This window comes from Diabrotica virgifera, chromosome 6 (genome assembly GCF_917563875.1).
Source record: "Diabrotica virgifera virgifera chromosome 6, PGI_DIABVI_V3a".
Classification (NCBI taxonomy): domain Eukaryota; kingdom Metazoa; phylum Arthropoda; class Insecta; order Coleoptera; family Chrysomelidae; genus Diabrotica; species Diabrotica virgifera.
The window spans coordinates 8,401,098-8,418,212 of NC_065448.1; the positions used below are offsets into that span (position 1 = coordinate 8,401,098).

The 17,115-nt window shown below is 30.7% G+C and overlaps 2 protein-coding genes across 3 annotated transcripts in view; one reads left to right on the forward strand and one right to left on the reverse strand.

Annotated features, from left to right (window-relative positions):
• LOC114332014 (procollagen-lysine,2-oxoglutarate 5-dioxygenase) overlaps positions 1 to 17,115 on the reverse strand; it is a 117,874-nt gene that overhangs the window by 42,638 nt on the left and 58,121 nt on the right. The window lies entirely within an intron of this gene.
• On the forward strand, positions 2,516 to 9,643 carry LOC114332043 (immunoglobulin domain-containing protein oig-4-like). Its single transcript, XM_028281751.2, has 4 exons — positions 2,516 to 2,702; positions 5,651 to 5,722; positions 6,428 to 6,577; positions 9,412 to 9,643. Exons 1-4 carry the CDS (start codon positions 2,604 to 2,606, stop codon positions 9,568 to 9,570), a joined length of 480 nt encoding a protein of 159 aa, XP_028137552.1. The 5' UTR covers positions 2,516 to 2,603; the 3' UTR covers positions 9,571 to 9,643.

The window sequence follows — 17,115 nt, forward strand, 5'->3', positions numbered from 1 at the left end:
AAAAAAGCCTGTTTTTATTCAACGTTTTTCAACTACTTTGGTTAAACTTAGAACATACGTAATTCGCTTAGAAAATTCTTACAACATACTTAAACCGTCCACCAAATTTCATTAAAATCGACTTAATAGATTTTGCATAATAATTTTGCGATCTAAATTTTTTTAAAAAAGTTAAAATGTTTTAAAAACTTTCTGAACAAAAAGTAGACCATTTAGAAGTTTGCTAATTTTTTTTACATATAAAGAGGCTCCCTACCCTACCTATTTAACAAACTTTACAGAATTAAAATCGGATTATTTAAGCGGCCTCAGCACTGTTTTAAAGTTATAAACAATTTTTTGGCTTATAAACAAATACAGTGAGGACGTTTGAGTTGGAATAAATTCATATTCTCGAGAATGGCCAACTCTGGAGATAAATCCCGAAACAGGTCGAGTTTTATTTTTAATTTATAATTTTTTGGCATATATACCATACTAGTGACGTTATCCATCTGGGTGAGTGTGAAGACATAATCGATGATTTTTTTTTTAAATGAGAATAGGCATCGTGTGATAGCTCACTCGAAAGGTTATTTAATTCTCTATTCTTTAATATAAACATTAACATAATTATTTATACAGGGTGCCCAAAAATTTTTTTAAATTAAATTAATTGAGACAAAAAGAAGAATGTATATAATTTATTTAATTTGAAATACATTTTACTGTTGTCCTAAAACAGGCAAAATGTTTATTTGATAAATAGCTATTGTTTTTCGCTTAAATTCAATATTAAAGTTGCCACACACCAGCCTCTTACAAGTTTGAACATTTAATTTAAGTGAAAAGCAATGTTTATTTTTCAAATTAACATTTTTTTCTGTTTTCTGACTTCAGCAAAATGTATTTTTAATTAAATAAATTACCGAAATTCTTCTTTTTGTCTCAATTAATTTAATTCAAAAAAATGTTTTTGGTCACCCTGTATAAATAATTATGTTAATGTTTATATTAGTGAATACAAAATTGAATAGCCTTTCGAATGAGCTATCAAACGGCCCCTATTCTCATTTAAAAAAATTATCGATTGCGTCATCACGCCCAGATGGATGACGTCACTAGTATGATATATACCTATGTAAAAAAATTAGAATTTAAAAATAAAAATCGACCTGTTTCGGAATTTAACACCAGAGATGCCAACTCGAGAAAATGAATTTAATCTAACTCAAACGTCCTCAATGTATTTGTTTATAAGCCAAAAACTGTTTATAGCTTTAAAACAGTGCTGAGGCCGCTTAAATAATCCCATTTTAATTCTGTAAAGTGTATTAGATAGGTAAAGAGCCCATTTATATGTAAAGAAATTAGCAAACTTCTAAATGGTCTACTTTTTGTTCAGACAGCTTTTAAAAAATTTAAACTTTTTTAAAAAAATTTAGATTGCAAAATTATTACGCAAAATCTATTAGGTCGATTTTAATGAAATTTGGTGGACGATTTAAGTATGTTGTAAGAATTTTCTAAGCGAATTATGAAGGTTCTAAGTGCAACCAAAGTGGTTGAAAAACATTGAATAAAAACAGGCTTATTTTGCCCCCTTATTTTGTATTTATTGCTATTCTGTAGAAAGGGTAATAATTTAAGACATTTTTAACCAGTCATATATCAAACAAAATTCAATTATCTTTATTTTATTTCCGTACGACTTTGTCTCAAAATGAATGGATTTAAAGTTATAAGCAAAGAAAGTAGAAAAAAATCAATGTTTTCGGAAATTTTTAAATGTTTTAATTTTTTTATTAATGTTCCGGGCATATTTCAGAAGAAGCATAAATCAATTATAATTATTGAAGTTGTCACCTAACTTTATCTGTAAAAATCCGAATGCCACCTCTCACATCCAAAGATAGAGGTTTTTTCACAGATCCGCCCTGGTCTATAATCAGTTTGGCTTTATTTAAGGCAGATTAATAACAAATGCAATTTTCATTAAAAGACAGTTAATGGAAAAATAAAATACAGGAATAAAGAAACAAACGCTCATATGGCATTCATTGATCTTCAGAAAGCATACGATAGAGTTTCCCGTGAATATGTAAAGATTGTGAGAGACATGTATGCCAGTAACTATGACATTTGATTATCATTCGACTATTTGACATCACTACAAAAAATGGATAACCCAATGGTTGTCTTTCGAAACGAAAAATCAAACAAAATTTTCCAGTAATCCTGGTATTATAACAAATAATGTCATATATCATATATCACAAGAAATACAAAGTTCAGAACGAGTACTATAAGGATCCTTCAAGTTTTTCTTGACTTTCAAAAGACCTTCAACTCCAACGCAAATATTTTCGCACCTATATATCGACCTACATTAAGAATCTTCGAAAATTTTCCAAGGGAGAAAATTACATCAAAAGACCGCTCGAAACGATCCCGTCGAAAAAATATATAAATAATCCTAATTTAAAAGTTATCATAATATCATAGTGTGCCTCTTTGATTGAACTAAATTGCCAATCTGCGATAACAGAAGGGGGACTGCAGTTTCTTGAAGCACTAAACTACTTCTTGGATCTTTGGCAAGTTGATAAGGCTCTACGGGGAAAATGAAATTTGAAAAGTCGATGTTGGTTTTGGTGCTGATCGTGGTGTTTGGATTAGTAGAGGCCAGAAGGGGGAGAGCGAGGAGTAGGACTAAATCAAAGGTAAGCTTTGAATAATGTTTTATCTGGCATAAGTTATTTTATTTATTATACAGGGTGTTTGGTAACGAATGGGCCATAGCTTAAACTAGATTCCTGAGCTTAAAATAGGCCGATTTAAGCTAACTTACTTTAGTACGAAAGTTAATAATAACTGAAATACAGGGTGTCAAAGTTAAACTTTTATTTTATTTATTCTTGAATATTTCCTGACAGACAAGGAATAATAACACGAAATTTGGTAAGCGAGTGTTTTTTAGACGAGAAATCTAAATTCGCCACCAAAAATTATGTATAACCCAGAGGGCGCCACATGCGTCTTTCAGCACTTATTTAATACGTTCAATTTTTTTATCCTCCACTCTACATACTTTTTTAATCAAAACTTTTATTCTCTTAATATTTTTACTTAAAAAAGATATACTACATTCATCTCGCTAAACTCAACCGTTTTCGAAATAAACGCATTTTAAATCTGCGATGCAACATAATGTTTTGCATAATATCATTGTGATTACACCCGAAAAATAAACTTGAAACCATAATAATTGTGCCAGTTCTCATATTTATGTCATTGCATCGCAAATTTCTTTTGAAGGAATTTGCGATACAATTTTGGAAATTATTATGGTTCTAAGTTTATTTTTCGGGTGTAACTACAATGATGTTATGCAAATAATTATGTTGCATCGCTGATTTAAAATGCGTTTACCTCGAAAACGGTTGAGTTTAGCGAGATGAATGTAGTATACCTTTTTTAAGTAAAAATAATAGAGCAATAAAAGTTTTGATTCAAAAACTATGTAGAGTGGGTAATAAAAAAAGTTGAACGTATTAAATGAGCGCGTGAAAGACGTATGTGGCGCCCTCTGGGTAATACATAATTTTTGGTAAGGAATTTAGTTTTCTCGCCCCAAAAAACCCCGGTTAATAAATTTTGTGTTGTTATCCCATGCATGTCAAAAAATATTCAAGAATAAATAAAACAAAAAATTTAACTTTAGACACCCTGTATTTCGTTTATTATCAACTTTCGTACTAAAGCAAGTTACAAAAATTGAAGAAAATCTTCTGTGTAAAAGGTATATTTATTTAAAACCCCAATAAAGGGCCACATTAAAAGACAGAGCGTTTTCGCTCTAAAGAGAGCATCATCAGTGTCCTAAGCCTAAAATAAGTACAACCATAATTAGTGAAGACAAGAGTAAAAAATTTAAAGGTTGACCAAGATAAAAAATTAGGTTATGCTTGTAAGTTAGTTTAAATCGACTTATAAACTTAGGAATCTAAGGTTAAGCTATGGCCCATTCTTTACCAAACACCCTGTATAAGTTATTTTCTTTATTATATTTATATGAATGCACGAACTATTCAAATAAATTATAAACTAATTATTATATACAGGATGATGTCATGTTAGTTTATGTAAATAAAAAGTAAGATTTGACCTAAAACAATTAATATACTAGATGGTTTGATAAGTAACCTCATTTGAAACGAAAACCATGTTTTCCAGAATATTCCTTTATTTTATTCAATATAGTCTCCTTTTATCTCAATACAAGGATTCCAGCGATTTACTAACTTCTTTATGCCGTCCGAATAATATGTGATTCTAGAAGCTCTGCAAAATATGTGTTTTGTTTCCTCAATTATCTCTTCGTTCGAGCTGATTTTTTTATTTACGAGCCATTTCTTCAGATTTGGGAATACGTAATAATCTGAGGGGACCAAATCAGGAGAATAAGCTGGATGATAAAGCAATTCGAAGCCCAACTCATGAATTTTTGTTGTGAGCCGATGTATTGTCTCGGAGAAACAATTTTTTTCTACTGTATATGAGGCCGTTTCTCATTGAGTTCTGGCTTCAGTTTGTCCAATAACGCACAGTAATATTGGCTATTGATAGTTTTACCTTTTTTCAAGACAGTCAATTAAAATTAGGCCTTTGTAGTTCCAAAATACAGTGGATCAGTGTATATGTTACCAATATTGGTTAAAAATCGACAGATCGCGCTTCATAAGAATCAAACACTACTGGGAAGTGGTCACACGACGACCATATTTTGATCAATTGTCAGCCATCTTTTTTTTTCGCTGGTTTATTTCTTAAATAATAATGTTTAATGAGAGCTCGAAAATCATCTTTCTCCATATGCGTAATTTTTCCAAACACATCAACTTTATGCAGCTGTCAAAAATATACTAATGGTCGCATCGCGCTAAAATTTAACAAGTATGCCTAGACATGGGCAGACTTTCTAGAACTAATGGCTTTTTGAGATCGCAGCGCCCTAATCAGCAAAGGAGATTTCTTATCATACCACCAGATAATATATACAGGGTCATCAGTGGCGCTCCAGCTCATTATGACCTAAAACCTTCTTTAGATCAATCCTTTCTTTGGAAATTTGTCTGCGTTCTTTACAGACTTTTCTGACTATTTTGTCTTACTCTCTTCTAATTACAATAAAATAGCTCTGAAATGCCTTCCTGAATTCTGACTCTGCTATCTGTATCTGCGAGTGGTAGCTTTAAAATCCCGTCACAATCAAGAAAAGGGTTTGTCTGTTGACTGAGTCATATGCGGCTTTGAAATCCACGAATATGTGACGGGTACCTACGTCGACCTTAAGTTTTTTCTGAGGTTTGGGGATGTGTCTTACTGTAAACATTTAGTCAATTGTTGGTCTGATAATTACTGATTTAATTGCCCTGAAATTTCTTTTGCTTAGTTCCTATCTTCCTTGTATATTTCTCTGTTTTCCTGTGTCTTATTATTCCAAGTACCTACTTGTTAATTCCAAGATGTTTTCGAAAGATGTTTTTTTTTGTCTTCTGAAGATTGAAGTATTCAGTCTTTATCAGGAGATCTGGAATCTTCAATCTCTCCAAAATTGGTTAATAATGTATTGCAAGTTGATTAATATATATTTTTTTCTCCGTTTTAGTTTCAAATTGGCTTACCGATAACAGGAAAATACAGAGATCCAGAATCTGACCAGTACTACAACAATAACAATGTAAGTATAAGTTTAGCATGGTTCTAGGATTATTCTCATTATTTTCCATTTAAGTTGTCTTTGTTGTTCAGTTTGTAGCGTTGAAAGATTGGTATTGTTGAAGCTACATCCGTTAAATTGACTGTGAATTTGAGTAAACAATCAACCTCGTGACTTGGGCCTGCATCTGGACAAAATTTAAATGACCAAGGAGCTGAACGTAAACGACTATAGAAAACTGGCTAAGGGCAATTAGAGCATAATAATTGTCGAAATTGGAACGATACCAATGGAGATAAGATCCAAGAGCGTCCAATGCATCCCGAAATTTTTTTGCGAACTACTTTGGTCAAAACATTTCCATCAACTATGTTCTTCTACAAACCGACCTTTATCTTTTGGAGATTCATCTTAAAATGTATTGCTTTTAACATCAAACACTGCTTCTATCGATCTAATCCTGCAATTTATGTTCCCTATATAGTTATGTTAAGCAAAACATTAGAATGTTTCGGTGATTTTTGTTCTTTGTCTGTACCAAATCCTGTCCGATTACTAACTTTCCACAAAACGCCATATTTTTTTTGTAAACCATAGAAATCATGCTCTAGTTCTTTTGAGAAGCGTTTCCAATGCCCAATGCTCGTGTTTTATTTCTTATTCTCTTAAAAATTCAAATCACTTAATTGTAATCTCATTTTTTAACGTTTTGATATTAATTTATAGGGAGCAAAAATTACACTAGCCTCACACTTTGACTATGAATACGTCCTGGGCCACAAGATAGCGTTTTTGTGTGTAGCCAGAGGAAATCCACGACCACACATCACTTGGTATAAAGACGGCAGCGAGATCTTTACTCACCAATATTTACATGTAAGTTCACCTATTCCTTATACAAAAAAATGTTTTATTGGCGTTTACATTTACATATCGCCGGTCCTGAACAAGAATGACGTAACTGCAAATTTTGTCAATTCCTGTTTATTGCGTAATTAACTTCTAAAATACTTTGTACAGATGATACAAAAGCGACAGAACTGTAACTATGTTGCTGACGCAACTGTAAATAGGGTTGAAAATGGGGGGACTAAATTAAGATAATGAAATTCGGACAAATAGGGATGAAAATAAAAGCCATCGCTGTAAGAATAAACGGCATATTAAATATTTAAAAATAATTTTTTGTACAGAAAAATTTTAAGATCAAGAATGACGCAGCTGTAGATAGGGTTGAAAATGGGGGGATTAAATGAAGATAATGAAATTCGAACCAATAGGGATGAAACTAAAAGCCATCATATTGTAAGAGTAAATGCCATACCGATGCTCCGGACGGTTACTTTTTATTTAATCACTATTTTATTTAATCACTATTTTAAATATTTAAAAATTTTAGATGAAGAATGACGCAACTGTAAAAGGGTTGAAAATGGGGGGATTTAATTAAGATAATGAAATTCGAACCAATAGGGATAAAAATAAAAGCCAACATTGTACTGGACGATTACTCCTCATTTAATTCTTATTTTAAATATTTAAAAATCATTTTTTTGCTCTCCTGTTCTTTTGCTCCAGTTCCGACAAATCTGATGTAACTTTAATCTTCTTCTTTTTTTAGGAAGTTGGATATTTCATCATCACTATCTTTGCTCTACCTATCAATGCTCTGAAGAGTTCTATTGAACTGCATTTTAATCAGCCCCTTAAGTTTTTTAACCATTAAACTCTTCTTCTTTCTATAACCCTTCATACTGGTATCTTTCCCTGTATTATTAATCTTAGCATTTCATATCGGTGTTACCTTATCACTTGTCCCAGATATTGTAACTCTTATATTTTTACTGTGTTTATTATTTCGTATTATTTGTCCATGTCTCGCAATGTGTTAATTTTCTTCTGTGCCCTTGCTATGCTAAGCATCATTCTGTAACACCACATTTCAAATGACTGTAGCTTATTTATGTGCTCTTGCTTCAGTGTCTAGCTCTCAAGTCTATATTGTATTTTTATGTCCATTTCTTGCTATTTCTATCCTAGCCCTTTTTCCTGTTGTTTCATCATTATTTTTTGAAATCCAGACTCACAGGTATTTCTTTTTATCAACCCTTCCTATCGCATCGGTACATCTCGCAAATGTATGATTGTTTGTATATTTATTTTCTTTGTTATTTTTGTTATATTCATTTTTAGTACATATTTTTCACAGAAACTGCTTGTATTATTTAGTAATAGTTGGAGTTTGTTCAGCAGAGCTTGCCATAATCACGGTGTCATCTGCATATCTTATATTCTTAACAGTTCTTCTGTTAATTAGTATTCCTTAACTTTCAGATGGTAATGGTTCTTTAAAAATGGATCCACTATATTATACATTGAATAGTAATGGACACAGAATACATTCCTATACTATTATAATTTGTACTCTTTGATTCTAGTAAAGGTTTGTTATTCTTCTTAAGTTTCTTTGGTCTATGTTTTTGTCTTTAGAACTTGGACTAATATTTCATGTCTTACTTTGTCAACTGCTTTTACAAAATCAACGTAACAAACATGCACATCCACATTCATGTCCATGCATCTTTGAGCTAACACATTAAAAGCAAATAACGCCTCTCTGGTTCCTAGTCCGTTTTTGAACCCAAACTGACCATCATCTATTCCTTCTTCCAGTTTTTTATTTATACGACCATGTATTGTTTCCAAGAATAATTTGAGAACATCACTTATTATTGATATTGTTTTGTATTCACTGCAGTCTTTAAAGCGTTTGTATTTTTAGGGGTAGTCAGACTACCGGAGAGTAACCATTCTTTCGCTGTATTGTATATTGCATTAAACAATTATTCTTTTATATTGTCTATTCACCATTTATGCATTTTACACTTTCTACTGACTGAAATTTGTTCTGGACCTCCAGCTTTGCCATTTTTGCTGATTTTTAATGTGATTTTAATTTCCCCTTTTTTAATATCCTTAAAACCACACCATCTTCTAGTTCTACTTTCACCTGTTCTGTTGTCTTTGAACAATTCATTGATGTATTCTGTCCATCCCTTTAATTTTTCCTTAGTATTAAACACTATGAGTTTCACATAGTTTCCCATTTGTATCTTTCACTGTTCCCGGTTTTCTTTTTCTATTGTTGTAAGTTAATTCTGTAATGTTTTTTATGTGTGTTAAAACCATGATGTCTTTTCTAACATTCCTATATTTCTAAGTATTGTTCTTTTAACCATTCTTCTTTTGCTTGCTTAATTTTTGTGTATTCACTTTTTGGTACATCTGATTGTCTTTGTTTTTATATTAACGTCTTTCTTCAATTAAATCTAAAATTTCCTCTCTAATTTCTTTTTGACTTTTATCTACTTCTGTCTTTGTTAATAACTACTTTCTATACGTGTCAGTATTTTGCAGAATTTGTTATTCAACATTTCACTTTAAACTGTTATGCTTTAACTCTATAAATATAGTCTTTCAAGAGCGTATCTCATTCTTCTTCTTGAAATGTCTATCCGTGGCGATCATCATGACAATCATTATCTTATCTGCAGCAGCGCTGAAAATCTGCACAGATGTTGTCTTGAATCAGGTTCTGAGGTTATTTAACCAGGATTTTCTTCTTCTTCCTGGACCTTACTTTCCAAATATTTTTCCTTGAATTATTGTAACTTTCGTATCTCATTCAATGACCACGTATTTTTTTCCAGATCCACGAATGGCAGATGGGAAGAGATAAAATCAAAAGCAAGTTAGAAATAGATCCTGCTACTCAAATGGACGCCGGAGTATACGAATGCACAGCCGACAACATGTACTCCATTGATCGGAGATCATTCAAAACTGATTTCAGCATTGCCTTCGATTAGTGTACTATATTTATGACAAATCAATAACTTTATTTAATTTTTTATATACCAACAATTACACTTTACCCTATAATGCGTTTTTTTATTATTTGGGAGTTGAACATGATGAAAAGGTATGATTTGATAAAATATTGTTATGATTTTCTTTGGATTCAGGGATTAAGTGAACCAAAAGTGGATTAACTAACTTTATTTAACTCACTCAATTACAAAAACGCACTAAATAACAAATATCTCATTAATAATTATCGTATATCTCTTTACAATATAAACACTATACTATTGCTAATCGCATAAAAACTAAACTTTAAAGCACGGTGCAGCGCCTTAAATAACAAAACATCTGTTCTAAAAATAGCTGGCAGGTGACAATGTGTGATAACACCAAATTCCAGAAAAATACCGATAAAGAAGTTCTCTATATTCCTATATAGAGAATAGATTCATATATAGATTCCTACAAGTTCCTATACGCTATGAGCTCGTAGGTAGAGGGGTAACAAGTACAAGTACAAGTACAAGTCTGTAAGTTTTTACTGGAAATTTGACATAAATGTCAAAGTGATTAATTTATAACATTGAAATTAAAAACATAATAGCAAATAATATTAGTTGGTCAAAGCTGTGGTGTATACAGGGTGATTGATTAGTAGGGTAAAGCTCAATAGCTCCGCTATAGTAATAGAAAGCAATAAAAGTTAATAACAAAAATTTTAGCCACCTTTGAGCTTCACATTACAAAATTAGTTAGAATGTTACAGGGTGTTCGATAACACAGTGGCAGACCAAACTTATGTTTTTTTTTAAATGGAACACCCTATATTTTATTTTAAATTCGAAATCCTGTTAACTTCTCCATCACAAAAATATAAAGGTTTGTTATGTTATACAGGGTATTTACAAAGTTATAACCAATTTTATATGAAAATCGTAACAAGTTCAACTCCCTGTATAAATAAAAATAAGCAAAACAACAATGGTTTATTAATGCCATATTTTTTAACGTATTGTCAAAATTTTCAAGAATGGTCGATATTGCTAATTTTCTTTATATCAAATACAGGGTGGGTCAAAACGCAAGTACATTATTTTCTCAGTAATTTTAAATGGAACACCCTGTATTTTATATCACTATTGAAAAGTACCATTACCGTACTTTAATTTTTAGATAACATTCCCTATGTTTAAATTTATTAGTTTTCGAGATATTTTCATTTTTCAATGGACCAGTAGCGTGGCCACACAAATCACCAGAATTTAATAAACTGGACTGATTTTTTTGGGGTTACGTTAATAATGAAGTTTATAAAATACCTCCAACAACAAGGGATGAGATGAAAAATAGAATACAAAGTGTATTTCGATGTGTTAATTTACAAATGCTCCGTAGAGTAAGTAGCTCATTCAATGATCCTTTTTAGGCGTACATAAATGTGTTAGGAGATAATTTTGAACACCTTATGTAATTAAATATTAAAATATTCTATTAAAAGTAGCTTCTAATTTTTTCCAAACATGTTTTTTTGCAAAATGTATTACTGATAAATTATGTTTCGTTCTTTATTTGTTACATTGTTACATTTACATACAAAAGTAGTGTTTAATTGTCTTCATAAAATATTGTATTTTGTGTTTGTGTGTTTTTTTGTAAAATTTATTACTAATTTTCTTTGTTTATTTGTCGCATTTACATAAAAAGATAGTTTTTAATTGTTTCAAAAATGTTGCATGTAGTGGTTGTGTTTTTGTTTGTAAAATGTATTACTAATAAATTATTTTTATTTCTTTATTTGCTACAGTGTTACATTGATTACCGGATTGATAATCGGTAATCTTCAATTGTCAATTCAGTCATGGCTTACTTAAAATTTAGATAAATTTAAACACCTAAAATATTTTGCTCTGAAAAATGAAAATATCTCGAAAACTAATAAATTTGGGCATAGGGAATGTTATATAAAAATTAAAGTACGTTAATGTTACTTTTCAATAATGATATAAAATACAGGGTGTTCCATTTAACATTACTGAGAAAATAATGTACTTGCGTTTTTACTCACTCTGTATTTGATATAAAGAAAATTAGCAATATCAATAAGTCTTAAAAATTTGGACAATACATAAAAAATATGGCATTAATAAACCATTGCTGTTGTGCTTATTTTTATTTATACAGGGAGTTGAACTTGTTACGATTTTCATACAAAATTGGTTATAACTTTGTAAATACCCTGTATAACATTACAAACCTTTATATTTTTGTGATGGAGAAGTTAACAGGATTTCGAATATAAAATAAAATATAGGGTGTTCCATGTAAAAAAACATAAGTTAGGTCTGCCACTGTGTTATCGAACACCCTGTAACATTCTAACTAATTTTGTAATGTGAAGCTCAAAGGTGGCTAAAATTTTTGTTATTAACTTTTAGTGCTATCTATTACTATAGCGGAGCTATTGAGCTTTACCCTACTAATCAATCACCCTGTATTTTTACCTTAAATATACTTACGTTTTAAATACTGACTTTAAGTTTTTGTAATATTTCGTAATATGTAATTATAAATTAATCTAAGTGCCATCTACACGATAATTGTGAAAGTAGCCGAAGTAAGAAATTAATATTTCATTAATAGAACGTTAAAATCATTAGCAAAATCTTTAAAAAATCGATTACAATTTAATTACTTTTTTGTGTTGTAAATATTAAGCGATAACAATTAAATAATAAATTTAAAAATTCCCGGTGAAAGTTGCATTAGTAATCCGCTAGGAGCGACACCAGCGAAGCTCAGAGCGTATCAGTTGTCACCTAAACTCTGCCATGTAAGGTTCTACCTACAATTCCCAACCAATATGGTTGATGTCATGTGATGCCAGGGGTTAATCTGGAAATATTTTTAACATCCTTTAAAATCGGATAACATAATGTAACCCCAACTGTTTAAAATCAATTTAAGGGTTTTTACCCGTACATTTTGGTGGCTTAAAGCATGTAAACCTGTGATAACACTGATGATGGAATATTGATTCCGAAAACGTTTTGTTGTGATACAGCCCTTTTTAGGGATTTTAAATATACCTGTTACAAGATAAGGTTTTTATTTTTTGCAATGTATTATGTTTTCAATCTTTTGCGTTAGCAATCGGTTATTAGTACGCTCATCACTGTACATAAGATTTATAGTAGGTCACTTAATCAACGTGGAAAGCATTGCAGAAGAAATAAGACAGAAGAAAGGAAGCGTAATGGAAAATATTCAATGTACCTTCTTCTTCTTCTTACGGTGCCTATTCGTTCCGGATGTTGGCGATCAGCATGGCTATCAATGGCATTCAATGTATAAGTTGACAGAAACAACAAATAAATAATGAGAAGAAAAGCAAAGAAGCAGGAAGAAGGGAAAAAGTAAGACAAGGATACAAGGTCATTTAGTCACGTTGAAATGCATTGTAGAGGAAGCATGACAGAAGGAAATAAGAGGATAAGACGTTAAAATGTAAGATGACTTAGTTATAGTTGACGTAGAAGAAGAAAGAAGAAAGAGAAATTTTAATTTTTAAGTTGTCTTGACTAGAGGAAACATTTTCAGAAAAACGAAGATAGATAGAATAAAACTAAAATGAACTGTAGAAAAAAATAGGAAAAAGGAAGAGGGACATAGAAAAAAAATATTAGTAAAGAGGCTTACTTATGAACGGAAGAAGCTTAATAGACCAGTAAGAATCTGCGAAAAAACGTCTATTTTTGGATGTGAGAGGTGGCATTCGGATTTTTGCATATAAAGTTAGGTGACACCTTCAGTAATAATAATTGACTTATGCTCCTTCTCAAATATGCACGGAACATTAATAAAAAAATTAAAATATTTAAAAATTTCGAAAAACATCGATTTTTTTCTGCTTTCTTTGCTTATAACTTTCGAACAAAGTCGTGGAGAAATAAAACAAAGATAATTGAATTTTGGATGATATACGACTGGTAAAAAATGTCTTAAGGTATTACCTTTTCTGCAATATAGCAATAAATACAAAATAAGGGGGCAAAATAAGTCTGTTGTTATTCAATATTTTTTAACCACTTTGGTGGCACTTAGAACCTTAGTAATTCGCTTAGGAAATTATTTGTAACATACTTAAATCGTGTACCAAATTTCATTAAAATCGACCTAATAAATTTTGCATAATAAATTTGCAATCTAAATGTTTTTAAAAAAGTTCAAATTTTTTAAAATCTTTCTGAACAAAAAGTAGACCATTTAGAAGTTGGCTAATTTTTTTACATATAAAGAGGTGCTCTACCTATCTAATACACTTTACAGAATTAAAATCAGCAGAATTGCTATTTTATTTTTTAATCAAACGTTATTCGCGTTCAAAAATTGCAATTTCTCGATTTTTGAAAGTTCCACCGCGTTTATCTCGAAAACTATGCATCCTACGAAAAAACTTGTAAGAACATTTTTTGCTTAGAATTACCCAAGAAATACAAAAAAAAAAAAAGTTTTATTTTGCGAAAAATCGATTTTATGTAATTCCTCAAGTTCTTTGTTTATAACAATCTTATCGACATCCGGATCAACTGTTACCCAAAAAATTCGTGTTCTACGGGTCAAAATACATAAAAAACTTGGGTAAGTCCATCTAAATAAAGGAGACCGTACCACCCCCTCCTGGCGACAGCACTAATTTGTTATCAAGTATATTCAAATGGGAAATAAGCCACAATTTTACCTAAAAATGATTTTATTAACGTTTCGACGCCCAAGTCGGGTGTCGTTGTCAAAATACAAAATAATATTAAATAAACAAAAATGTTGTTGCTTAGTAAAAAATTCTTCTAATAATTTATTTAATCTGACTCATTTATATCGGCAATTCAGACACGTATTATACATTTTAAAGTAGACGACTTTAAAAATGATATTGCCAATATTGATGAGTTGCGTTCCTGGGACGACTTTACTAAAAGATAGTTCATTCGATTACATGAAATCAATCCCAACTCAAGAATAGCCGCCACAAAATGTAATGAACTATCATGTAATCGAATGAACTATCTTTTAGTAAAGTCGTCCCAGGAACGCAACTCATCAATATTGGCAATATCATTTTTAAAGTCGTCTACTTTAAAATGTATAATACGTGTCTGAATTGCCGATATAAATGAGTCAGATTAAATAAATTATTAGAAGAATTTTTTACTAAGCAACAACATTTTTGTTTATTTAATATTATTTTGTATTTTGACAACGACACCCGACTTGGGCGTCGAAACGTTAATAAAATCATTTTTAGGTAAAATTGTGGCTTATTTCCCATTTGAATATACTTGATTACAAAAATGCCACAAGAAAATAGCTTCAGAACAACACTAATTTGTTTATAAGTCAAAAAATTGTTTATAACTTTAAAACATTGCTGAGGCTGCTTAAATCATCCGATTTCAATTCTGTAAAGTGCATTAGATAGGTGGAGTACTTCTTTATATGTAAAAAAATTGACAAATCTTTGTATGTTCCAGTTTTTGTTGTGCAAGATTTTAAAAAATTTTAATTTTTTTTAAAAAGTTTAGATTGCAAAATTATTATGCAAAATCTGGTAAGTCAATTTTAATGAAATTTGGTGTACGGTTTTAACACATTACAAAAATTTTCTAAGCGAATTAGGAAGGTTCCAAGTGTAACCTAAGTGATGGAAAATCATTGAATAAGGACAGGCTTGTTTTGCCCCCTTATTTTACATTTATTGCTATTTTGAAGCAAGGGTGATAAATTAAGACATTTTTAACCAATAGCATCTGATAGAAAATTTAATTATCTTTGTTTTATTCCCATAGGACTTTGTTCTAAAATGAATAGTTTTTAAGTTATAAGCAAAAAAAGTAGAAAAAAAACGAAATTTTTTGAAACTTTTAAATATTTTATTTTTTTTATTAATGTTCCGGTCATATTTGAGAAGGAGTATACATCAATTATTATTAACGAAGTTATCACCTAATAGTCCAGAAAGCCACTGCGCATCCGCTAGGGAAAATATTCTAATTCGGATTTCTTGCACAATCTTACTTAACAAGGACTCCTTTTAACAAATTTGCATGTTGCCAGGACCAAAAGGTGGTCAAAAATTTTTTAAACGTTTTTTTTTGTTTTTTCCTAAAATGATTTTTCTTTGCATGGAAAAAAGTTATTTTAGGTTTTTTGGATCATTCCAAACAGAAAAGGTCTTTAGTGACTTTTCTCTAAAATTGACAGTTTTTGACATATAAGCGATTAAAAATTGAAAAGTTGCGAAATCGGCCATTATTAACCCTCAAAAACTATGTGAAAAACTGAAAATTTGAATGTTGCCAAGGTAGGTAGATATTCTTTAAACATCGATTGATGAAATCCTGAAGAGTTTTTTGCAATACAATATTCAAAACTCCTTTGTTTTTTAATTGCTAATCAAGCGTGCGCGACACTATTTTCCACCGACAGTATGGTGCAAATGAAAGGAATAAATTCGTTATTTCGTAAACCGGCGACTTTAAGGAAAAATCCCGAAACAGGTCGATTTTTATTTTTAAGTTATGATATTGTGGCATATATAGTATACTAGTGACGTCATCCATCTGGAAGTGATGGCGTAATGGATGATTTTTTTAAATGAGAATAGGGGTCGTGTGCTAGCTCATTTGAAAGGTTCTTCAATTCTCTATTCAGTAATATATACATTTACATAATTATTTATACAGGGTATCCAAAAGATTTTTATTAAATTAAATTATTTGACAAAAAAAGAAGTAGAAGGACACCCTGTATAAATAATTATATAAATGTTTACATTACTGAACAGAGAATTGAAGAACCTTTCAAATGAGCTACCACACGACCCCTATTCTCATTTAAAAAAATCATCGATTACGTCATCACGCCCAGACGGATGACGTCACTAGTATACCATATATGCCAAAATATCATAACTTAAAAATAAAAATCGACTTGTTTCGGGATTTTTCCTTAAAGTCGCCGGTTTACGAAATAACGAATTTATTCCTTTCAAAACAAAGGAGTTTTGAATATTGTATTGCAAAAAGCTCTTCGGGATTTCATCAATAGATGTTTAAAGAATATCTACCTACCTTGGTAACATTCAAATTTTTAGTTTTTCACATAGTTTTTGAGGGTTAAAAATGGCCGATTTCGCAATTTTTCAATTTTTAATCGCTTATACGTCAAAAACTATCAATTTTAGAAAAAAGTCACTAAAGACCTTTTCTGTTTGGAATGATCCAAAAAACCTAAGAAAACTTTTTTCCATGCAAAAAAAATAATTTTAGGAAAAAAACAAAAAAAAAACGTTTAAAAATTTTTTGACCACCTTTTGGTCCTGGCAACATGCAAATTTGTTAAAATGAGTCCTTTTTGAGTAAGATTGTGCAAAAAATCCGAATTAGAATATTTTTCCTAGCGGATGCGCAGTGGCTTTCTGGACTATAACTTTATCCGCAAAAATCTGAATGCCACCTCTCACATCCACCTAAAAACAGATCCTTACTGGTCTA